The 25,965-nt window shown below is 37.4% G+C and overlaps 1 protein-coding gene and 2 non-coding genes across 3 annotated transcripts; all 3 read right to left on the bottom strand.

The window, feature by feature from the left end:
- Nucleotides 1-2,179: 2,179 nt before the first annotated feature.
- On the bottom strand, nt 2,180-14,569 carry LOC110970296 (hepatitis A virus cellular receptor 1 homolog). Its single transcript, XM_051937740.1, has 7 exons — nt 14,372-14,569; nt 10,984-11,331; nt 10,267-10,347; nt 9,569-9,636; nt 7,866-7,950; nt 7,100-7,127; nt 2,180-2,632 (listed from the first exon to the last, which is right to left on the bottom strand). The coding sequence occupies exons 1-7, from the start codon at nt 14,412-14,414 to the stop codon at nt 2,503-2,505; spliced, it is 783 nt and encodes a 260-aa protein (XP_051793700.1). The 5' UTR covers nt 14,415-14,569; the 3' UTR covers nt 2,180-2,502.
- A 2,943-nt stretch (nt 14,570-17,512) lies between these two features.
- On the bottom strand, nt 17,513-17,594 carry trnas-uga (transfer RNA serine (anticodon UGA)). The gene has a single exon. It is a non-coding gene; the product is annotated as a tRNA-Ser (tRNA).
- A 2,034-nt stretch (nt 17,595-19,628) lies between these two features.
- On the bottom strand, nt 19,629-19,710 carry trnas-aga (transfer RNA serine (anticodon AGA)). Its single transcript has one exon. It is a non-coding gene; the product is annotated as a tRNA-Ser (tRNA).
- Nucleotides 19,711-25,965: the final 6,255 nt, after the last annotated feature.

Raw genomic sequence — 25,965 nt, 5'->3', positions numbered from 1 at the left:
CTCCCTTTAAATAGGCAGACTGACTGATTATGAGTTTGGAAACACCTGTGATGTCAATTAAATGACACACCTGAGTTAATCATGTCACTCTGGTCAAATAGTTTTCAATCTTTTATAGAGGTACCATCATTTTTGTCCAGGCCTGTTTCATTAGTTTGTTTTTTTAAATAATTATGTTAATCAACAATTCAAAAGTAATGGCTGTTTTTGATTATTTCATTTTCAATAAATTTTATTTATTGTTACTTTTGTGAGTTTCAAGTGATTTCAGTGAGAATGGTGGGTTTTTCCTTCTTTAACTGAGGGGTACCAACAATTTTGTCCACGTGTGTAGCTCTTCCATCAAAGAGCCTCCACACAGCAGAAGTTTGAGGTTCCTCCTCCACTTGGTCCTCTAATGGTGGAGGTGTCAGACTGCTGCTCATATTCTCTGAAGTGTCTCATCAACAGCTCTGTTGTCACTGAAGGCAAGCATCTTTAATCTAGGATCCAGTAACATGTTTTCTGCTAGGACAGTGTTAAACTCCATACTCCATTAAATACGTTAGGAGTCGGCTCTTCAGATTCACTACAAAGCATCGGCTCTGAGAGTCGTATCTTTTGTGCCTTATACATCTCTAGAGGACAGACTGTGGTCACATGCTGACCATGTTTGGCTCAACATACAGCTGTAAGGCAGCTTTCTCAACTATGAACATAATCAAAATATGTTTTGAGAACAGCTCGAACAAGCAGCAGCTCAGTTCTCCCATTAAGCTGCAGAGATATTAGGGGAGTGATATGAGACAGACAAAAATGTAAAAGTGTTCAAATGTTTACATTTATGAGATTTAATTATTGTTAAAGATGTATAGAAGTCGATTCAGGTTGTTCAGTCATGCTTTTTTAAGTTCTGAACTTTATTTTAAGATATACAGTTACATATAAGTTATTTATTAATAAATGTCGAAATGTTTTTGAACCTTACAGAATTTATTTGACGGTCAGTTTTTGATTACAGGCAGACTCTAATAAAACTACCAGGTTACATCAGCATATATCACAGTAACTCAAGTTAGACATTATGATGTTTTGGACCTTTGCTGACTGGACCTCTCTGAATTTTAGCTGAATACCCCTGGCTTAGAAGAAGAGGGACATGAGTCTAGAACTTCTAATGACCCAACATCAGTCAGTGGAGAAAAAATAAGAAAAAGAAAGCAAAGCTAAATGAAACTATTTCAGTGTTTTAATAAGCCTGTTGCTTGTCCTGTGAATACTGCCACTTTAGGGAACACTACAGCTGGAGATAAGGTTAACGTTTGGGAAAGGGAGCCTGATGAAGAGGAAACATCAGGTCGACCTGATGAAGAGGAAACATCAGGTCTACCTGATGAAGAGGAAACATCAGGTCTACCTGATGAAGAGGAAACATCAGCTCTACCTGATGGCAGGAGGAGGAGCTGCTGACGCTATAATGTCTATAAGTATCTAATTGGTAGTTTGAAATAAAGGAGCTGCTGCTGCGTGTGTGTGTGTGTGTGTGTGTGTGTGTGCGTGCGTGCGCGCGCGCGCGTGGGCATGTGAGTGCACGCGCACATATATGAGAACCTGACCTGGCTTTGGTTTATGAGGTTGGAGTATACCCACTAGAAAAAACTAGACTACACCACTGGTTATGACTGTCATTACTGTGTACACGACTTGCTTTGATTTAGAGTTAGGGGAAGTGCAGTGGGGGCAGGCAATACAATGAAAGTCAGTCTGTCTATGAATGCCAGCGCAAGAGCTTTATTGTGATGGGCAGGAGCTTTATTGTGCACCGGCAGGCTCCGAAGCCCCGCCCACCAATGAAACGGAATATTGAGTCGTATTTTCATTTTGGGGGTGAAAACGAAAAAACGAAAAAACGAACCGTTTCCTGTTTGTTTTGTTTTTTTGTTCAAAACGAAAAAACGAAAAAACGAACCGTTTCCTGTTTTTTTGTTTTTTGCTCAAAACGAAAAAACGAAAAAACGGCTTGATTTTTTGTTTCTGCTTGTGTCTTTTATAGCCGGGAATCAAACGGATAAAACGTACCTTGTCCTTTGTGTTGCCACTCAATGCGTAATTAAAAATCCAAATTCTCCTAATTTAAGTTAGTTTGTTGGTTGAAGGTAATTTAACAGGATATGTAGCAAATATAATAAAAATATTGATGTAAACTGTTTGATGATATTTTATTAAATTAAATCCTGAGAAATACATGAAATTATTCCTGTAAAGAGTCTCCAGAATGGTGCTCTGTCCTGCACGATTTGGGGAAAAATATACAAAATGGCCACTTCCAGAACTCAGCATGGAAACTATTTACAAACTAAAGCTCTCTGATTGGATGACTCCCACAGCAGTGCTCTCTAGGATTTGTGGTCGACTTCTCTCCCGAAGATCTCCTCGTTTTCACAGTTCGTTCTGACTTTCGTGTCCATGTTCACGTCTCGAGGACCACAGCTCGCCGTGGTCCCAGCTCTGGTGGGCAGAGCTTCAGGGACAGTACTCGTAGTCGCCTCCGTCGATCTGGTAGATGTTCTCCACCGCCGAGCCTCGACTGTGGAGCTGCAGCGTGGACGACGACGGATTGAACTGGTCCAAACCGCTGATCTGCTGCTGAGGCCTGAGACACAACCAACACGGAGACTTATTGATCATGTGATGGAACGTTCTGAGAAAGTTCTGCAAAGTTTTCTTTTAGTTCCCTGAATGTTCTTACAGAATTCCGGATGACTAAAGACATTCTAAAAATGTCTGGTGATGAGATCATTAGGCCGTTACACTAAACGTTCCCAAAACTTAATGTTCCACTGAGAACATTCTTCTTTTCTTATCATGTAACACTGTGAAACATTATGGGAATGTTTTATAAATTCTTTAATATGTTCCTGCAATGTCCTCAGAACATTGCAGGCAGAACGTTCCAGCTTTGGTAGTTATATCACATCACAGGAACGTCTTATGAAGAACATTTTGTCATCTAAGGTCTTGGTAACATCTTGAAAACATGTTTTGTAGAAGAATGTTCTATAATGTGTTTCCTCAACAACATCCCTAAAACATCTACAGAACATCACAGGCAGAATGTTCCATTATTGTCTAAGAGTCATAAAAAGAACATTGTCTAATGTGTTCCCTCAGCAAAAACGTAAAATGTTGTACCTTCAATATATCATATTACAGAAACGTTATAAAACATGCTTTATAGAGAACATCTGGAAAACATATTTTGAATGTTGGTTTGAGAACATTCCTCTTCTGTTATCACGGAACATTGTGAGAATGTCTTACAGAAGAACATTTTACCTTGTGCTTCTCAACGACATCTCCAAAACATCCTCAGAACATTGCAGGCAGATTGTTCCGGCTTTTGAAATATCACAGTACAGGAACGTTTTGTAAAGAACTTTCTGCCATCTGAGGACTCAATAACGTCTTGAAAACATTGATTGAATGTCAGTTTCAGAACGTTCTTCCATTGTTATCATCGTGGAAACATCTTATTGAAGAATGTTCTATGTGCTCCTTAACAACATCCTCAAAACATCTTCAGAACATCACAGCCAGAACGTTCCACCTTTGTTAATATATCACAATACAGGAATGTCTTGTAAAGAACTTTCTGTCATTTAAGCTCTCGACAACATCTGGAGAACATTTTTTGAATGCTGCTTTCAGAATGTTCTTCCTTTGTTTTCATTGTGGAAACATCTTTTAGAAACACTTCTATAACATGTTCCACTTTTACCATATCACATAACAGAAACGTTCTAAAAGGTTCTGTATAAAACACATTGTCATCTGTAGCCACAGCAGCATCTGAAGAACATTTTTTGAATATTGGTTTGAGAAGGTTCTTCCTTTGTTATCATAGAACATTGTGAGAATGTTTTATAAAAGAACGTTCTACGCTGTGTTCCTCAACAACATCTCCACAACATCTTCAGAACAACTTCAGCCAGAATGTTCCACCTTTGTAATATATCACATTACAGGAACGTCTTCTAGAAATCATCTGAGGACTCAATAACGTCTGGAAAATATTTTAAATGTTACTTGGAGAACGTTCCTCCTTTGTTTTAATGGAACATGATCCATGTTCCTGACAACATCCTCTGATTTTTAACACCAAAATATTAAACACATTAAACATTAACTTTATAGGAGCATTCCTGAAAATGAAAATATACTCATAATGTTCCTGGAACATTTGATTAAAACGTTCACTTCTAAAATTTCTTAGAACTTGTAGTAGATGTTGTTGATCATTGTAGGAACGTTCGCTATCAGCCGGGAAGAAGACTGATTTAGATAAGAAATCATTTTTAGTTGTTTTTGAGCTAAAAAATGCGACACATTTTCTGATTCCAGAGTCTCAGATGAGACAACTCGCTGCTTTTCTTTGACACATTTTAGTATAACCGAGTTTTCTCTAGACGGAGTAGACATTAACCGATCGGGTCAGTTGGGTTCTTCAAATGTAAAAGCATCTAACCTTTTGAAACCTGTTTAGAACAAACCTCAAAGCTTAGGTCTAAAACCAGACGAGTCTTTAAAGGTCACCTCGAGTCGCTCCGAGCCTCGGTTGGACTGACTGCTGGTTAATCTGCATCAGCACTCGTGAGCTGACGGTTACGTTTCTCACTTTTAAACTTTGACATATTCAGAAGTTTCTCGTCAGCTGGATGATGAGCGCAGTGGAAAGTTTGATCTCGTCACTTCAAAGTTTCTGTTTCTGCTAAAAGGAAACCTGCTGGACAGAAAAGACCTGCAGCCTCAAGATGCTTTCTAAGAACTTTTAATCAGGTAGGAATAAAACTATGGAGGCTATCAGGTCTACTCAGGTGTCACTCCTCAAGAACTAAGCAGTAAAAATGAGTCCAAAATCTGATTTTGTTCTCAAAAGACCCTTTTAGAGAAGCTAGATGCGTCACGAATGCGCTGCTCGGCTGGTGTTCAACTGAAACTTGGCATGTGGTTTGTGGTTTTGGAGGTCTTCTCTCATTGTTGAGTTTCAGTCTGAACACTCGCCGGAGCTGCGATGAAGACGAAGATGACGAATCAAAGGTTTGCAGGCTGAGAAAGCTTAAAAACATGACCCATCAGCAAACCTGAAGACGCTTCAAAAACTGCCTGAAGGGAATTTATGACAGAAAAGGACCGAAGCTCACGATTATCATCACTTGTGACTCACTTAATTGATAGTTTGGTTTATAAAATGTAAGAAAAATGTCAAAAAAGATTATTTTTTACTCCCAGATGTTTTCTGGATCCATCCGTTAGTTGTTTAGTTTATAAAACGGTGAGAAATATGGTAACCCAAAGGTGTCAAATGTCTTGTTTTTGTCCATAATTCTCTAAAAGATTCTCCATTTTTTCAAACTACAAAGTCTTCCAACTGAACGTCAAACGACAAAAAATCTTATAGAAATTCATCCTGATTCTGGAGTTTGCTGGAGGTGACCAAATCAGAGCTAAAAATCAGATTCAATTCAAACACTCTTCATTTGGCTTTAACTTTAAAACTTTTTAGAATGGAGTTTGGTTTGATAACGATTCATTCTAGAGCTGCAACTAACGGCTATTTTCACTGTCAACTGTTATATGGGTCAATCGATTAGTTCTTTAGTCTATAAAATGGTGACAAATGGAGTTTCCCAAAGGTCGCAAATGTCTTCTTTTTGTCCACAATACCAATGCTTATTTTTTCCAGAAATGACAACAAATCTGACAGAAATTCATCCTGATTCTAAAATTTGCAGGAGGTGACCAGATCAGAGCTAAAAGTCAGGTTCAATTCAAATGCTTTTCATCTGGCTTTAAGTTTTAAACTTTTTAGAATGGAGTTTGGTTTGATAAAGATTCATTTTAGAGCTGCAACTCACAACTATTTTCATTGTTGATTGATCCGACACTTATTTACTTGATTAATTAATAGTTAGGTTCATAAAATGTCAGAAAAAGGTCACAAATGTCAATCAGCACTTCACAGTCCAAGAAAACAAATGTCTTGTTTTGTCCACAACACAAATATATTCAGTTTTAGATCATAGAGGAGGAAAGAAACTGAAAATATTACCATTAAAGAAGCTAAAACCAGGGAATTTATACTTTTAGAAATTCATCCTGATAATAAAATTTGCTGGAGGCAACCAGATAAAAATCAGGCTCCATTTATACTTTATCTGCTCGATCCTAAATGAAAACTTTTCAGAATGGAGCTTGGTTTGATGAATGTCCAGAGCTGCAGCTAATGACTGTTTTTACTCTCTGTTGTTTTCTGTATCAATCTGTTGTGTATCCTTTAAAATGGTGACAAATGGGGTTTCCCAAAGGTGGCGAATGTCTTGTTTTGTCCCCAACCCCACTGATAATTCCTCTAGAAGATTCTCTACTCCATAAACTACAACAACCTCCAACTGAACATTAAACGACAACAAATCTGACAGAAATTCATCCTGATTCTAGAGTTTGCTGAAGGCAACCAAATGAGAGCTAAAAATCAGGTTTAAAATAATACTTTCTCAGTCCAATTTTAATTTTTAAACTCCTAAGAATAAAGTTTGGTTTGATAAAGTTTGGTTCTAAGACTACAGCGATTATTATTGTCATTGTTTTTTTTTGTCCACAACACAGGGATATTCTGTTTAATGTTACAGAGAAGGGAAGAAATCAGAAAATATTTGCCTTTAGGAGGCTACAATCATTGAGTTTAGACATTTTTTCCTTATATATATTATATATTTGTAATATAGTGCAGTAAAATGCAGAATGTTTGAAATGTGGTGGAGAAGAAGTCAAAAGTGATTTAAACTAGTGATCCATAATGGACAGTAGAAATGTAAATATACTCACCAGGCTCTATTTAAAGGTTAATTAATTGAGAAAATAACATAAATAAGACAAGTTAAACTGCACTGAAGCACTCAAGGGTTAATTATAATAGAATTAGAGAATACTAAGTAATATTCTGGGATCAGAAAAATTACACATTTGTCTCTTTTAAAATTTCCCAACTATTATTTTAGTAGTTGAAAACTAATCGATTGAATAAAGTATGAAGTAGTTAAAATGTGGACGGGTCACTCACATTTTGTTGAGTCGCTTCCATCTTCTGGCTGCAGAGACACAAAAACATCAGGAGGAGCGTTAACAAAGAGAGAAATGTACTGTTTACAGCTGCTTTGCATCACATTTAGGACGTTTTAAACACAGAAAAATTAGAATACACGAAGCAAGATGAGTAATTGTGTGTAAAAGCAGCAACAACGAATGACAACCTGCAGTTAATTTGACAACTAATGACTTCATCTTGACTTTTTGCACCATAAATATGAATACATGACATTTACACGTTTTATTGGTACAGACTCTTTATATATTTAACATTTGTTTATCTCAGTGTGTGAGCAGATACTGGTGAGTTTGTATGAGTACTTTCTGTAAATAGTTTATAAATCTAACACAGGCCTTTGAATTCTCGCAGCTTTGAAGAAAAAAACTGCTACTTTTTAATATAAAGTGATATTGGGAAGTTTTTCACATTTCACTTCATCTCACATCTGGGCAAGTTTCAAAATTTTGTACAAATACATGCAAAAACTTGTCAACAGAGACAAAACCAAACCTGTTTAGCACATGTTAAAAAATGACATTTTAATGGCTCAGCAGTAATAATAAAATGCTTCATAAATGGAGATGAAGTCATGTTTGTTCTCTGCAGTCTGACCTGGTTAATGGTTCAGTTGTATTCAAGTATATAAACTCCCACAGCCAGTGAACTCCTCATATTATGACAGCTGAATGCCATCTGGCTAAAACTAAAGGGAGCAGGCTGGTTTTTATCTTTGACTCACTGATAAAGAAGAGTCCGCCGGCAGTGAGCAGAACAATGATCCCGAACAGAACACACACCAGAATCCCCGTCAAACTGCTGCTGTCCTGTCAACACACACAAACACACACACATGAGGCTTCAAAATAAAGAAAAGGTTTTGGCATTCAGTTGCAGTTGCTGCTTAAACTTGCAGGATTTCACATTGCTTCGTCCTCCTGCAAAACTGGACTTGTAGCTGCAGTGTTCAGTAGGTGAGCATTTATACCACACACTTAGTTAAAGTCCCACAAAACTTGGTGTTAGATGTCCTACTGCGTTGTCTGTATGTTATTCATATTGCATCAAAGGCAGAAGGTCTTTAAATGTCTCAGAGGTCTTTGTCATGGTTCCCTTTGAAACATGCTGCAAAAAAAATCTTCGGGTTGTAGTGACACTATTCTTATCAAACCCAATTTAACATTCAACTACCGGCTGGAAGTCATTGAGGATCACATAAGTCTTTGTCATGGTGACCCTTTACTGGCTAAACTCCCACAATACCCTCTTGAAGATACAAAATACTAAAAAATATGGCTGAATGACACTAATTTTAACTTTTAAGAATCACTTTCACACACAGTACCTACTAATTGTGACTAAGTTTCTCAGTACATTGATGTAGGCAGTCATGACTTTGACTCTATAACTTGCTGTTACATATCTTACTAGGCTGTAGGGAAGTTGTTCTTATTGCACCCAAAGTAGCATTCAACTACTGCTGGACGTCATGAATGGTCACAGAAGTCTTTGTCATGGTGCTCCATTACTAGCTAAACTCCAACAATGCTCTCTGGAAGATAAATACTAAAATGTGATCAAATGACACTAATTTTACTTTGTTTATTATTTTCCCACCATATCTAACAGCTTTGATAAAATATCTGACCATGTTGATGCAGACAGTCATGACTGACTTTAAAACTTGCTGTTCCATATATAACTAGGTAGCATGGATGCTCTTCTTACTGTACAGAAGTAGAGATTTGACTACTGGCCAGAAGTCAGTAGGGGTCACAGAAGTCCTTGCCATAATGTCATTTACTAGCTTAATTCCCACACTGCTCTCTGGAAGGTAAATATGCAAAAAAACATGGCTGAACAACATTAATTTTACTTCACTGTCACATAATTTCTCATCACTTTAATGCAAACAGTCATGTTGTTCACTCTAGATCCCACTGTCACATATATCACTGGGTTGTAAGAACACTATTCAGATTGCACCCAAGTAAACATTGGACTACTGGCTGGATGTCATTAGGCATCACAGAAGTCTTTGTCATGGTGCCCCTTTACAAGCTAAACTTCCCCAAAGCTCTCTGGAAGATCAGAAATATTTTAAAAATGTGGCTGAATGACCCTAATTTTATGTTGTCATTATCTGGCACCCCCCTGATTTAGCCTTTCTAACCAACAGATATTAGCAGAAAAAAGCATTATTGTGTAGAATTAACCTTTAAAACTATCAGTACTCTGACAGAAAGTGATATTTGGGTGGAATAATCTTTAAAAATCAACAAGTCTCATCTAACCTTTTGAAACAAGTCAACGTGACGACCATCCAATTCTGTAAGCGGCATAAAAACAAAACCAAGGGTCGTAGAACTGTGGTCCTGAAACTGCAGCCTCCTCTTGTATTTGTCTTCTGATATTAACTCAACCTGTTAAATCTGTTCATCTCACCTCGATACTGCTGACACTGCTGACACTGCTGGACGAGGACATCAGGCGTCCTGTGGACATCATGTGATCTACAGGATGAGGAAGTGAAAGCAGATGTTTTTAGGACGGCTGCGTCAACAGTCTGACATCATGACTCAGATTTATCCGAACACAGCAGCCTCTGATCTTTATGTCAGATGTGACTCATAATGGATCAGATTTCTGCTGGATTGAAGCAGAAAAATGTGAATGTGCGATGACTAATAAAATTTTTCCACAGAAATGATTCATCACTTTGGTTTTTCTCTAAATATACTGCCTCTGAGACTTTGCTTCCTCAGCAACATGCAGAGTTTGGTTTTACTTACCGAAAGCTTTAATATGAAGCTAAACTCTCCATTCACAAACCTCTGTTTATATGAAAGTTTTCATTCTGTACTTTATTTATTGTTTTAGCTATAAATAAAATGAAAACAATCAAAACGATGCCTCTACTATCACAAAGTATGATAAAAGTATGACTTGCAATACCAACATTTATCTCTTTATTCATATTTTTCAACTTACTGTTTTTAAGCTAAAATAGTAATTTCTACCAGTATTGCAGTTTTGACATCGAATGTCTTTGTCATGGTGCTCCTTTACAAGCTAAGCTCCCACAATGCTCAAAAAAATAAAATAAAAAGTAATAAAAATGCTGGAAATCTGATCTGGACTACCTTCAGTCTGACTGGCTGGTGTCGACTCTGTGGACGTCTCTGCTGTCGTCCATGCGGTCGTGGTGGTGTTCACCTGTGGAGCTAAAAATGAATAATTAACACAACATCAACACATATCATGTAACGTCAGAGACTTAATCTGCCTCAAGTCAATCATCTGATAATAAAACTAAACCTCATGTTGTTACTGTAAAATGCTGGTTTGAGTAGTGGGCTAACTGACTCTCAGTCTGCAGAAATTTACAGTTTTTACAACATCCATCCATATATTTTTGGACTGTGGGAGGAAGCCAGAGTACCTGGAAAAAACCCACACATGCACAGGGAGAACATGCAAACTCCATGCAGAAAGATCCCATGCTGGGATTTGAACAGGGGATCTTCTTGATGAAGGTGAAAGTGCTAACCACTACGCCACTGGTTTTTACAACATTACTTCAGTTAACTTTGTTTAAAAAATGATCAATTAGATTCTGTTTAATGGAGAAAGAACTAAGTGCAACTACATCAGCACTAGTTAGAACCATCTGGAGTTAATTTAGGGAAACTGTGACTTAAAAAATGGTCTGAAAATTTTACTAAAACTAAATTAAAAAAACAAACGGTTTTAGTTTTCATGACTGAAACTGACATAGAATCAGTTATTAGGTCAGACATACAAATGCACAGAAACATCTGGTGGAACAGATGTGAGAAATGGATTTGGTTGCCTCTTACCTTTAACGGTCAGATCAAAGTGATGTTTTTCGTCATTGAACCATCCAGGTATGTCCACCCGGCATCCGTAGCGTCCAGTATCATTCTCTCTTAGGTTCAGTATCGTCAGAGAAACGTCCCCTTGGTCCAGTCGTCCCATCAGCTGATACCTGCTGGAAACTCCGCTCTGTTCTTTCACTTTATTTCCATCTGTGGAGATCAGCTGGTTGTCGCACATACCCCTGCTTGGTATGTCTCCTAGATTCCAGCAAACCGACAGAGCTCCGTAGGATTTTCTGTTGTACTTACAGGTGAAGGTGATGTTCTCACCTGTTCGACCATCAACTCTGCTGCTGAGACATCCAGAGGCTGTGAGGACAGAAAGACATGAAGCTAAAATCCAACCTGAGTTTTCGTTTAAGTCTCTGACTTTACAATGTTTGTAAAACATCTTGTTTTATGGGTCATTCAATGAAAAAAAAATAACCTTCTCCTGCTGACCTCCTCAGAATCAGCTGATTATTTACCTACAGTAATTTTAGTGTATTTATTGAAGTCATGTGAAGTTTTACCTTCAAACGACAAATATTTCCAGAATTACAGACCCTTGAATTACATAGAGGATGATTGAAACGCCATCATTTCTGAGCCTCAGAACTTCATCAGTTCAGCAGTTAGACACAGGAGGAATAACACATCTGAGTTCTGGTAAAAACTGACACCAGATCAGTTTTACATTCATTCAGGTGTTGCATTCTAAAAGCTGAATCTTTTTTTTTTCTTCATTTTCTCTAGAACCAACTTTGAACATCAGTATTATGGGTTGTATCATAGTTTCATGTCACAAAGAGACAAAACTCCCTTAAAAACGCCTAGAACGATTAAAACCTGGCATTAAATAATAAATAGGAGACACAAAACAATAGAAATGTGACACAAAACGTCAAAAGCGAGAGGCAAAAATGCCCAAAACGACAAACAAAATGAAGCCAGCGAGAAAAACCTGTCCCAAAGGCAAACAAAATCGATGTAAAATCACAGAAAAGAGGCAAAGATGAACACAAAACAATAAAAACAGACAAAAATAAGAAAAATGACACACAAAATGTTCAACCAGATCAGTTTTACATTTATTCAGGTGTCACAATCTGAACACTAAATCCAGTTTCTGATCATTTTCTCTAGAACCAACTTTGAGCATCATTATTATGGGATGTATCATAGTTTCATGTCACAAAGAGACAAAACTCTCCCTAAGATGACTAAAATGATCAAAAAGTGACACTAATGACAAAAACCAACTCTATAAACTTCTTTGAGCGTCAGTATTATGGGATAAATCCTAATTTGACAGAAGTTTAAGTGATGCAGAATGAACACAAAAATATACAAAACAACTAAAATGTGGCACAAAAGGACCAACATTTTGACAGAAAATGACAAAAATTTTATGGAAAATGAACACAAACAGATTCTAAGCAGTCAAAATGTGAAACAAAATGAGAAAATGTGAGAAAAATATTACTAAAGCTGACGCAAAATGATGCAAAAAAACCCTAAAATATTTCACAAAGTGACCAAAATTTGATTCAAAATGACCACAACGATGGAAAACAAAACAAATCCATCCATCCAGGTGTCACAGTCTAAACACTAAATCCAGTTTCTGTTCATTTTCTCTGTAACCAGCTGTGATCATCAGTATTATGGGATGTATCCTAGTGTGAACAGTTTAATGTCTGTGACGTGAAGTCATAGAAACAATCACTAGTATCCTGGATGTGTTTCTGTTTTCTGATATTTCACCACAGAAAACTTTAAAAAGTGCATTCTGGGTAAACTTTCAAGGCTGAAATCAGCATGTTGGTAGGTGGTTGGACAAAACAAGTATGAACAATGAAAGGGGCATTTTTAACCAGGATCAACTTCATCCATCCATTCTCTATACACCGCTTTATCCTCACTAGGGTCGTGGGGTGTGCTGGAGCCTATCCCAGCTGACTCAGGTGAAGGCAGACGACACTCTGGACAGGTCTCAGGGCTACATATACAGACACACAATCACACTCACATTCACACCTACGGGCAATTTAGAGTAACCAATTACCCTCAGCATATTTTTGGACTGTGCGAGGAAGCCGGAGTACCCGGAGAAAACCCACGCATGCACAGGGAGAACATGCAAACTCCATGCAGAAAGAGCCCAGACCCAGGCCAGGATTTGAACCGGAATCTTCTTGCTGCAAGGCAAAAGTGCTAACCACTACAGCACTGTGCAGCCCAGGATCAACTTGTATTTAATAATATTTTAACACCTATAAATGCAATTTCTGGCTGCGAAATGGAGAAACAACTTTGGTGTTCACAAGTTTTTCCATAATAGTTTAGAAAAATCACACAAACTATATTCCCCGATTGATTTTAATTAAACAAACAGACTCTCAAATATTACATTTTGCCTAAATTAGAGTTGATTAGAAAAACGGCAGGACATTTCAAATCACTCCTGTGTACTTTAAGGGTCTGAAACTCTGAAAACATTCATAATAAGAAGGTAAAACTTTGCATGGCTTCATTAAAAAGACTAAAGTTGGGATTTCTTCAGATGTTGTTTATTTTAAAGAAAAAAACTTGAGAAAAGACGTTGAGTCGGGTCACTGATGGTGGATTTTCCTGCTTAAAGGAACTTTTCATCTTTTTTTCAGGCCTAACTAAAAAAACAACAGCTTCGAAATTATGAAAAACTGAGAAAAAAAAAGAAAATCCACTTTTTTAAAACCAGTTTGGTGAGTTGGGGTTTCATTTACTTCAAAATATTGTTTAGAAATAACAGGAAATGCAGTTTTCTGTCAAACAAGGTAACATATTTACTGTCCTGTTCTGAGAAGGAAAAACCTCCTGACTGATCCTCATTCTCCCTCGTTATTCTGGATTTGTTTTTTTAGATCAATTTTTTTTTCTCACAGATGAGTCTTTTAGTGGTTCCTCTTTCTGCTGCTGCAGGTCAAGATTCACACAGCAACAAAAAAACTGAAGATTTCATAATACAGTGAATATGAAACCCACAATATCATGGTTCAGCGGAGAGAGAATATCTGTCATCAAGCTAGTTGGGCGTTTGCAGCTGCAGCTTTCTTCTTGTTCTCAGTTATTCTGACAGATAAAATCTTCTCACTTACATCTAAATATAAGCGAAATAAATGAGTCTCTGTCAGACAGCTGCACGTCAAAAAGAATGTAAAAAGAACAAACTCTTTATCGATATTAATAAAAGTGAAGTTGCTTCTTGATTTAAACAATTTTACACAAAAAATGAAAAATTAAACCCAAAAAGGAGACAAACAAGGAAAAAAAGACAGAATAAATTGATAAAAAGTTAAACACAAGGGTGTTTTGAGAGTGGAAGTACCTGTGAGGAGCGCGAGCAGCAGCACGATCTTCATGACGAACATCGACTGACTGACTTCACAGCTGCAGCAAAAATAAGAAGAAAACCACAGCTCATGTGAGGGAGGATCTGCTGAACCAAACACCAGCAGTAAGAAGAAACTTCAACACCGTTTCAGTTAGTGTTGATGCGAAACTGTGACCTGACATTTAGTGTTTCAGCATCAGGAAACCACAGAGTTATTACTGACCACAGTGAGGGCGTCACCATCAGACACTAAGGAGACTTCTCAGTTCCACAGTTTAATTCTTAAGATACCATTAATTCCTCTCATTCATCTTATCAATATTGTCCTTTGGAGACTCTCAAATTTAGTTTGAATGAGTCAGAATGATGCTGATTTCTCAACCTGGAAGTCAGAATACAGATAAAAATATCTTGAATTGGAGTTTTGACTTGATGGAAACGGCACCACAGAAATTTCTGCAAACGCACACAGTAAGTTGTTTTAGAGCAAACCGAGGCGGAAGTTCTTCTATATTGTGACCACCAGGCTCTCATGATTAGCTCCTGCCCCCTTCAGGAAGAAAACTCTCTCTGTGCCTGAGAATGAATTCATTTATAGCACCCAGTCTTCTAGCATGACCAGTCCCTGTTTACTTCAGATGGGATTTAGCTTTACAAGCTCACAGACACTGGCAGAAAAAAGTATTATTTGGGTAGAATAGACCTTTAATCCTATCACTAATTGGACCGAAAGTGGTATTTTGGATGGAATAATGCTGCAAAACATGTGCTCTGTGGCAATCATCCAATATCATAGGTGGCGCTGTTGCAAAAAAATAAGGGTTGTAGAAACTGCAGTGTAGCATGTTGAATTGAGGTTGCCTTAGTTTCAAACATACACACATGATAAATTGTTTTACGGCCATGTCAGAGCAGACCGAGGCTCAAATTCTGCAAAATTTTGACCACCAGGCTCTGATGATTAGTTCCTGCCCCCTTCAGGAAGAAAACTCTCTCTACACCTGAGAATCAGCGCATCTATAGGGCCCAGTCTTATAATACGTGTCCAAAGGGGCATTTTTTTCTCACAAGGAAACGCACCACATCTGAATATCGCCTGCTTGGTGGACCACTCTTTGGTCACATGACAGCTGCTGGAGCTTCAGTCGAGTAGAAACGTCAGACCAACATGGCAGCTCGGTCACAAAATTGCTCTTTTATTACAAAAACACAAAGTATTTATAAAAGCATCTGAGGTGAAAAAAAGCTGCTGAACCTGTCCTTGTTTTAGTTCAGCGACGGCTAGTTTAGACATTTTACGAAAGTTTCCCGATGCGTCGCACCTCCACTTCCTAACCCTGAATGTAGCTGGAAATACAACCAGCATCCAGTACTGTGCGTTTCACATAGACAATGAATGGGATGCAAGAAACTGATGGATCCTGTGGACACATACCTTTACTTAGCAACCACCAGACAGAACACTCTAAGATCCACTATGAAGACCTTAGCAACCATTGAGCAACACTGTAGTGATGGTTGGTGAGTTTCTTTACATTAAATATCTAATAAAAAGTGAATTATGAATTAAAATTGTATATTATGAGGTTATGTGAGAAAAAATATGAATTGTGGATAATTATTATCTGAAATATGATCTTCTGCTATTGTTTAGTTCTAAACTACACATCTATACCTCAGATTCCTCTGGCATGCTGTTTTTGAGGATGAAGTCACATCATAATGACAGAACCACCACGATTTTAAATATAAGGGAAGTATTTGCAAAAGTCATGCCACCACATTGTCCAGAGGATTTTAGGTCAGCACATGATTTAGTTTCCTGTTTTCAACACTTTTTTCGACTGCTTCCTGCGTCTGAAACCCCACACTCTGAGTTTCACTTCATTAATTTATCTTCAAAAGGGTGAAAGAGGACAGCTGAGCTCCTCACTGCAAACAACATCTGCAGCTTGGAGACAAATATATAAATATCTGACAAATGGTTTAAAAGTTCAGACAGTGAAGTAAATTTTGCTGTCCATAGTTGATTTTAATATAATCTAGATCAGAGGACAGTCTGCTGTAGTCTGAATGCTGCAGTACCATTTATGACCACAACATGTAGGTCTATGGACTTGTGGCGCTGTTCCAAAGTTTTGACAAATGATAAAAATGATAAAATTGATATAAATACACACAAATGCACTTCCTGTTTTTGAAATCATCATTTTTATAGGAGGCATTTTTTTCTTGAAATCACTAAGACTAAAATAAAATGGGAATTGTTGAAGCTGGACTTTAATGTCCCACTCAATATGAAACAGAAAGAAACTGATATATGAAAGAAGTCTTCATGCATTTTCATCTAAAATTCTGACTTTTAACTTCACCAGAAAGAAATATGTGACAAACAGAAATTAACTAACCCTAACTCTATCACTTTAGGAATATTTACTGATAATTATTAAGGTTTTAATAAAATAGAACTTATAACATGACCAATAAGTGTTCATTGGTATTAGTAGGTTTATTTCTAGGACTTGATTAAAAACATGCAAAAATGAACACAGGTTTTACTCCTCGGCAGGCTCTGTTTTAGAGAAACATTGAAATTCTATATGTAGTAAACAAAAATATATAATTTGTATTTGTTTGCATCTGTCGAATGCAGCCACACCTTTTGAAACACAAAAAAGATTTTTCCACAAATATTTCATCATAATATCTGAGATTGTGTGAAATTTTAAAGATGTCTGAAAACTTTTTTTCAACCACTGTACATGATAACCACTACACTATGGGAATCGGTGGCCAGTGGTGCATTCAAGGACACGGGACAAACCTGTGATTACATGTTTTGATCTAAAGGTGGGTCATGTATTTATCAAGCAATTGAATGTTTCAAGGTAAATCATTCAAAGCCATTAATCAGTAAACTGGTTGTAACGTGACATGTTGTAAGCTGGCAAACATCAGCACTTTGAGGTTAGGGTGAGTTACCTGAGGTCAGAGGTCACAGTCCTGACTGAGTTTCACTGTGTTCAAGAGGAGGATCAGCTGTACACACAACTTTTGTTCTGTCTTTGTTTTCAGCTGTAAGTTTGTGGTGCTCCTGACCTAATTCCTGATTTGCTGCATTCCAAAAGATTCCCACGTTGTCAGCACGACTCTAACCTGCGCAGGGAGACCCCAATGGATTTCTAGTCCATCACCTTAACCACTCGGCCACGACAACACATCCAGAAGTTTGTTTTTTGACCCAGAGAGACACCTGTTATGTGTTTAATGCTGTTAGACGGCAAAAAACTTTTGTAGCCCAGACACACGAGCAGAATTAACATATTATTTGGATAAAATGAGCCTTTAATCCAATCACTAATTAGACCAAAAGTGGGATTTGGGTTTAACAATCTTGCAAACCCAGAAAACGTGCACTGTGGTGATCATACAAACCCATAGGTGGCGCCACTGGAGAAAAAAAATGGGTCATAGAAACTGCAGCACAGTATGTTGAATTGTGGTTGTCTTAGTTTCAAATGTGCACACATGATAAGTTGTTAGAGCAGGCTGAGGCTGAGATTCTGCTAAATTTTGACAAGCAGGCTCTGTCTTAGAGAAACGTTGAAGTTATATTTTTATTAATACATTTATTTGTAGGACATATAAAACCTAAAACAAGTTTTACTCCCCATCTGCTCACACCACCCTTATATGTACATTTGTCTGTGTTTATATCCATTTGTAAAATTAACTGAGTTAAAATGTACATTATCTGACTAAGCGTTAGCAGCAGCACGATCTTCATGACAAACATCGACCGACTGACTTCACAGCTGCAACAAAAATAAGAAAACCATAGCTCATGTGAGAGAGGTTCTGCTGAACCAAACACCAGCAGGAGGAGGAAACTTCAGCACGTTCAGTTAGTGTTGATGTGAGACTGTGATCTGTCTATGATTACCAACTACCTCACAGGCCGCCCACAGTATGTGAAGCTTCAGGATGTTACATCAAACACCGTGGTGAGCAGCACGGGGACGCCACAGGGGACGGTCCTGTCTACCTTCCTGTTCACACTCTACACCTCAGACTTCAGGTTCTGGTCTCATTCCTGCCACCTGCACAAGTTTTCAGACGACTCTGCCTTAGTGGGCTGTAAAAGTAGGGATCAGGAGGTTGAGTACAGGAGTGTGATGGACGGGATCATGGAGTGGTGTGGACTGAACCATCTGCAGCTCAACATCTTGAAGATGAAGGAGGACTTCAGGAGACAGAGGACTCATCCAGAACTGTGGATGACTTCTAATTCCTGGATGTCCACATAGACAATAAACTGGACCGGACTATAAACACAGATGCTGTTCATAAGAAGAGTCAGAGCCGGCTGCATTTCCTCAGGAGGCTCAGATTGTTCAACAATTGCAGAAGCATGCTGCAGATGTTTTATAGCTCAGTGGTCTCCAGCGTCATCTTCTATGCTGTAGTGTGCTGGGGCGGCAGGCAGAGGGCAGCTGGCACTAACAAACATAATAAGCTCTTTGCTAGAACCTCTGTTCAGGGGTTCAGCTGGAGTCGATGGTGGAGGTCTCAGAGAGGAGGATGCTGAGGAAGCTGCTCAGCATCATGGACCCCCTCTCACCTCCTGCATGCCACACTGACATCCTGTCAGATCACCTTCAGTCATAGACTGAGACTACCGAGGTGCACTACAGAAGGCCATAGGAGGTCCTTCCTACCTGTGGCAATGGGACTGTACAATTCCTCCCTCTTCTGCAGAAGTGATACAACATCAACAGACTTATTTCCATATTAAATATAATTTGAGTCTTTTCTAAGAGACTTACGATCGAGTGCTGCAGCTAGTGCTGCATTCAAGGACACAGGACAAACCTGTGATCATATGGTTTGATCTAAAAGTGGCTCATGTTTCCAACAAGCAAATGAATGTTTCAAGGTAAATCAAGCAAAGTTACTCATTAAAAAACTGAGTAACCTGGTTGAAACTCGATATGTTGTAAGCGGGCAAACGTCAGCACCTTCAGGTTAGCTAATATTGCTATATATAGGTAAGCTAATGAGAGCAACTTCAAGTTAGGGTGAGTTACCTGAAGTCAGAGGTCACAGTAATGACTGAGGGTCAATGGAGCACTGAGTCCTTGTTGAACTACAAGAGGAGGATCAGCTGAACACACAACTTTAGTTCTGTCTTTTTTTTCAGTTGTAAGTTTGTGACCTAATTCCTGATTTGCTGCATTCCAAAAGATTCCACTGTTGTCCACAGGATTCAAACCTGCATGGGGAGACCCCAACGGATTTCTAGTCCATCGCCTTAACCACTCGGCCACAACAACTCACACAGAAGTTTGTTTTTAAACCCAGAGAGGCCCCTAGTGAGCTATGTTGTAAACTGGCTAATGTTAGCATCTTCAGGTCAGCTACTGGTCAGGCCACAGACACAAGCAGAAGCAATGTTTTATTGGGGTAGAATATACCTTCAAAACTATCAGCCACTAAGGATTGTTATTCATGTTCTACTGAAACAACACAAGAGGCAGTGAGTGATCATGTTCTTTATCAGAATGATATTACTTCTGAGGAAAACAGTGTTTCCACCTGGTTACAAACCTTTCCTGTGTGAGGCAAATGAGGTCAGTGACGTGTTCAAAGACGTCAGACAAATCTGCGATCACATCATGAGGTCAAGTTCTTCAGCTATTTTTATCACGACTGTCATTGTAGAAAGTTAGCCCGTTAAGCTTCAGTGTACCCCTGGCGGTACACTTACTAATTTGCATAGGAATTTCAAGAATGTCCGAAGGCTGCAAACGCGATTATACAAACACTATACATCCATGAAAATCTTAGAGTCTCATGAATCCGCCGGTATAAACCACTTTCAGATGTGATTACCACAGCGGGTAATATAAACACATTTCTCCAACAAACAACAAAAATTTAAAGGGACACATAAAGGGCATAGCTCACATTTCGATGGTCTTTTACCGGTCAACGATGAAAATAATCCACAAAAACCGGCCATAATCCAAAAGTAGTCATCCAGACAATACTAGCAAGTATCATATTTTGTCCAAAACATGTCTAGAAATAAGTAAATAATCCACAAATAGCTCGGCTCCGTGCGCGCCCACGCGGCGCATGGTGGCGCTGCGCGTTCCATAATTCACTGCATTTTTGTCCATAATTTTATGAAGCATTCAGATATCCACACGGTCTCGGTCTGAAAATGGTGATTGAAGCCTCTGCTTTCGATTCCAGCCGCATTTCAACCAATCAAGTGACTCATCGCTGCCACCGAAGCCTAAACAGCCAACCGTTGCTGAGACCGATGGATCTGGACGTTCCTTATATCATCAGTAAATCCTGAGCAAATGACGTCGGAGGAAACCTTTGACTGACAGGGCATGTAGCCAATGAGCTTGCTGAATAGCCGAGAGGCGGGTTTTAGCGGCTCTGTGTGATTTTTCACACCTCCTGCTCTCCTGCTGCAGTCAGGAAGCTGCAGCTTTTCTCTGTCTCTGTCTGTGCCTCTGATTCAGATCAAGATCCACACTGAAGCTTATCTGAAGTGATTTTTTGAGTTCTTTATGAGTTTTTGGAATGAAAATAATGTGAAAAAGGGCTGATAAACGAACATATACCATTTTTGCACAAGGTGTACATAGGGTGTCCAAAATTGACATAATTGGGCATATTAGTACAAAAACATGTGTGAAACACTCATTTCTTGTAGTATTGCTCTGAAATTTTGTCCTGAACTATGTAAGACCCCCGGGCTGTTGCCTTGTTGTGTTTCAAGCTGTCACAGTGCTGCCACACTAATTTTCAGGTGTTTTATTAAGGAAAAATTTTAGGCGAAAATAAAATTCATCCTAATTCAGTGTGTTCCAACATAAATAACTCTGTGCCAGTAGCACCTAGAATAATTCTGACTGTACTGGGTGAAAATTCAGGTTGTCTGCTTTCAAAGGAGACCCCAACCATGCCTGTACTCCAAACAGTTCAAGAACAGCATTCAATTTACTTTCTGTACATCTTCAGTAGAAATTTCAGGCGAAAATTGACCGCTGTAACATGAAGCACAAAACAGGTTTTACTCCCCATCGGGGAATCAAACACCACTTTTCCACGTGACAGGCAGAGATACTGTCCACTATACTAACAAGGATGTTGAAAGCTTGTGGTGTGTGACATCAGGAAAACCTGTGATCATATGGTTTGATCTAAAGATAGTATATGTTTTCAACAAGCAAATGAATGTTTAAAGGTAAATTATGTAACGCTACTCATTTAAAACCTCAGTCAACTGGTTGTAACTTGATGTGATGTAAGCTGGCTTATTTGAACATTCCAGATTAAAGGGTTTTTGTCACATGTGCATACAGTTTGTAGTAAAATACAAAGAGGCTGTTCCTCAAGGATGTGCCATAAGAATAAGACTTTTTAAAGAAAAACAAAAAAAAGAGACAGAATGTCATAAATAATGAGGCAGCTGTTGTGAAGCTGAAGTGCAGATGTCAGTTAATTTTATAACAAAAAAATGACATAAAGCTTGTCCAAATTACTCAGATTTGTCCAAAAAATGTTGAAACGTAAAAAAAAATGGTCAAAATCTTTATCAAAAAGGATGAAGATTGTTCAAAATGACTTCAAATTATCCAAAATGAAACTGATGAATAATTCTTGGACCTTTAAAATGTAAAAAAGCTCCAAATGTTCAATCCAGACTGGTTTAGTGTTTCTGTAAACTTCCTGTAAGTGTATCTATATGGATATAGTTTATCCATTTATCCAGCATAAAGACACTAAATTAAGGAAACATTCAGTATCTCAGGACTTTTATCAATATGTTAAGGCTCCATGTGCTGCTACCATTGTGTTTTTAGCCCAGATTCATTATGTGAGAAAATATTGATGCAGCAAGAACAGGATTCATGATTCTAGCTTAAAGTTGCTGAACCAAAATGTCAAATCACAAACTGAACTAAAATCCAGAAAGAATCAGAGACGTCCTGAAAAACAAAGAGATCAAACCAGTAGCTCTAAGTAGTAGTTAAAAATGTCTTAACAAATATATTCTTTCTGTATTAATAAAATGTAAATGTTTTTAACAATATACAGTAAATCTAATAAGTAAACATCCTGACTGATAAATGCATGAATTAGTGACACAAAGCAACAACTTCTGCATTAAAGTTTAATTTACACATAAAACATCATTTGGAAGAGAAATTATGTTGAATATAGAGAGAAAATTAACATTTTTAAACTGTTATTTTACAGATTTTCTTCTCAGTTTTCATAAATTATAGATATTGAGTTAAATCACTGAAAAAAGTAATAATCAAATGTTAAAAATAAACTGTAAATAATTTCCACATTAAAATCGGAATTTTTCCAAATGTTAATTTTTTCTTTTGAAATTGTTTGTAAAAGTTATACAAATTATATTTAAATCCATAAAAATATTATACAGATATTTGCTGCCATTTCAAAAAATATATACAAAATGATCTGTATTAAGGATTAATTAGTGGAATATTTTTAGGCGATTATTTACTAGATTATATCCAGTAAAATCCTTGGAGAAATGTAAATATTTAGAACAGATGAAAACTCCACATTTGACAGTTTTTGTATTTAAATCCACAATAAATATTATTTTACAGACATTTGCTGCTATTTTTAAGAAGCATCACATGTATTAAGGACTAAAACATTCTAAGGTATTTAAATTGTTATTTCACAGATTTTCACGTTATTGCTGAATTACAGATAATATTTCATAGAATCACTGAAAAATAGTAATAATTTTCATATTAACTATAAAAAACAGGCCAAAAGTATAAAAAACGTTCACATTAAAAATCTTTATTTTTGAAAACAAAAAGTTTGTTCTTTTGAAACATTTCACCGGAAAATTGAACTATTTATTTGTATTTAAATCCACAAAAAACAGCAATATTTTACAGATGTTTGCCACCATTTTCAAGAAAGGACAAAAAACGTATTTTGAAAAAGTATTACTTTACAAATTTTTACAGTCTTGACTACAGATTGTATCCAGTAAAATCTCTGAAAAAATAATAACTTACATATTAACCATTAAAAAAGAAAAACAGGTGAAAACTGTAAATAACGTCCACATTTGACAACAAATTAGACGATTTTTATTGTATTTAAATTCATAAAAACATTCATTATTTTACAGACATGCTGCCATTTAAAAGAAAAAATATGTTTTAAAGACTGAAAAAGTATTGCTGGAAAGTTTAACAATTATTTTACACATTTTTGTTAAATTCCAGATAATGTCTTTTAAAGTCACTGAAAAAAACTACAATAATTTACATGTTAACTGTAAAAACAAACTATTTTAAAAAATGAGTGAAAATTGTAAACTGTAAATAATGTTTATATTTGACTGTATATTTATTGTATTGCATTCAAATATATTTTTAAAATATGGACATTTAACACCATTTTAAAGAAAAAATACCAGTGAGGGACTAGAAAAATGCATATTTTTAAAATGTTATTTACAAATTTTCGTTAAAATGGTTGTATTTATATAGCGCTTTTATCCAAAGCACTTTACATGATATGTCACATTTACCCATTCACACACACACACACACACACACACATTCACACACTGATGGCGGAAGCTGCCATGCAGGGCGCTAACCACGACCCACCAGGAGCAATTAGGGGTTCGGTGTCTTGCTCAGGGACACCTCGACGGGCCGAGGATCAAACCGGCAACCTTCCAGTTACAAGACGGCCACTCTACCCACTGATCCATGCCGCCCTAAAATATAGATTATATCTGTTAAAATCACTGAAAAACTAATATTAATTTACATGTTAACGTTTAAAAATAAAACCATTAAAAATCTGAATTTGTACAACCTGACCGTAAATTTACATCATTATTTTTTTTTGCTGTATTTTAATCAGCTGAAACATAATTGTTTTCTGTGTAAGTTGTTATTGTTTCACTTCTGTGTAAAAGTTTCTTTTATGTACAAAACCAGACAGATCATTTTCTTTATTTTTCTTGGTAAATTGTGGATCACTGGAGGTCAGCGAGGACGTTTTTTCTTGTATTTCTGTTTCTGTTTTCTGCAGAGCTGGGAAGATAAGACAGACAAGTGTTATAATGACTAAAATCACTTTTATTTTTATTTTAAATACATATTATACGTACAGTGGTTCATAGTAGAAGTAGAGGACAGTGATGAGAAGAACCATCCCCAGCAGGATGACAACAGTTCTGAGGATCAAATCTCTCAAAAGGGCTGAAAAACAAAAGAAAGCACATTATCATTATTATTATTATTAGTAGTAGTATTAATGATAATAATAATAATAATAATAATAATAATAAATGAAATGATAGGCTCCAGCACCCCCCGCGACCCTAATGAGGATAAAGCGGTGTATGGAGAATGGATGGATGGATGGATAAATGAAATTCAAGTATTAAAAGGTAAAGTTGGCTGGAGTTCACTGAAACAATAAAATCAACAGATTATTGTTGCAGTTAATCATGGTAAGTTGCTTCAGTTTTGGTTCCTGTCTTTGTGTAATAAATATGATTCAGAAACTTCACAAACTTTAATTTTAGCATTCTCCTTGTGCAGCGATGAACTGCTCCCAGCGCTCCTGCTACACTTTGAAACGTAACCGTTACACACTGGTTAGTATGTTTAGTCCATGTTTTCTCCCTTCAAACAACTTGTTTTCAGCATTTTTTAAACAGAATTTATTATAAAACCAAAACCTCTCTAAACTAATCAATGTTAGCTGCTGAAGTTGTTTCCTTGTGTGAAAATAAACTGCTCCCAGTGCTCCTGCTACACTTTGAATGTGACTATGACACACTCAGTTAGCTTGATTTTAGCTTGATTTAGCTTTTTATTGTTTGTTTTTTTTAACTTTATTGCAGTACTCGGAAGCTACTTTGAACAGAAAAGATTTTTCTTTATATGCTAAAGTGTAGCAGGAGTGCTGGGAGCAGTTTGTTGCTGCACAGGGAGACTATTTGGACAGCTAAAGTTGCTAAAATAGAAGTTTGTGAATTTTCTGAATCATATTTATTTCACAAACTGCTGTTTAAAGAGGAACAAGTGTAGATTTTTAGAAAATTTAGTTCAGGTTTGGCCGTTGCATGAATAGAATCACCACAGTGTGTCTTCGTACTGGAACTGAGACACCAATAAGCCTGAGAAGGTCTGTCTGAGAAGAAAGTAGAACTTCTATTCCCCTCCTGGACTCTGAAGCTACCTGAGGGGATGAGATAGATGGACCGGCTGGTGGAGGAGAAGTTTTGGGAGAAAACGTTGAGGTGGTAAATACAGGTGTACGTCCCTCTGTGGAGGCTTTCTGCAGCAGGAAACAGGAAAACAGCTGAATGTGTGACAGCTGGAAGAATGTAGTTGAGGGTTCTGCTGGAGGAGTTGAAGACGAGCTGGAAGGAACCTCCTGGATACTGAGGCCTGGTGGAGCAGATGATGCTGAAGTTGGAACCCAAGAGAACCCGAACCGTCTGCTGCTGGACTTCATGACGGGACGAAGACACGGAG

Source organism: Acanthochromis polyacanthus, chromosome 17 (genome assembly GCF_021347895.1).
Source record: "Acanthochromis polyacanthus isolate Apoly-LR-REF ecotype Palm Island chromosome 17, KAUST_Apoly_ChrSc, whole genome shotgun sequence".
Lineage (NCBI taxonomy): Eukaryota > Metazoa > Chordata > Actinopteri > Pomacentridae > Acanthochromis > Acanthochromis polyacanthus.
The sequence above is the reverse complement of the archived record's forward strand: the minus strand, read 5'-3'. Positions and strand labels throughout refer to the sequence as shown.

Coding starts and splice junctions, on each gene's coding strand:
- LOC110970296 (XM_051937740.1), bottom strand. CDS start 14,414: ATGTTCGTCATGAAGATCGTGCTGCTGCTCGCGCTCCTCACAG. Junction 11,332..14,371: donor GCTGCTCGCGCTCCTCACAG/GTACTTCCACTC, acceptor CTGTCCTCACAG/CCTCTGGATGTCTCAGCAGC. Junction 7,128..7,865: donor CGGCGGACTCTTCTTTATCA/GTGAGTCAAAGA, acceptor GTGTCTCTGCAG/CCAGAAGATGGAAGCGACTC.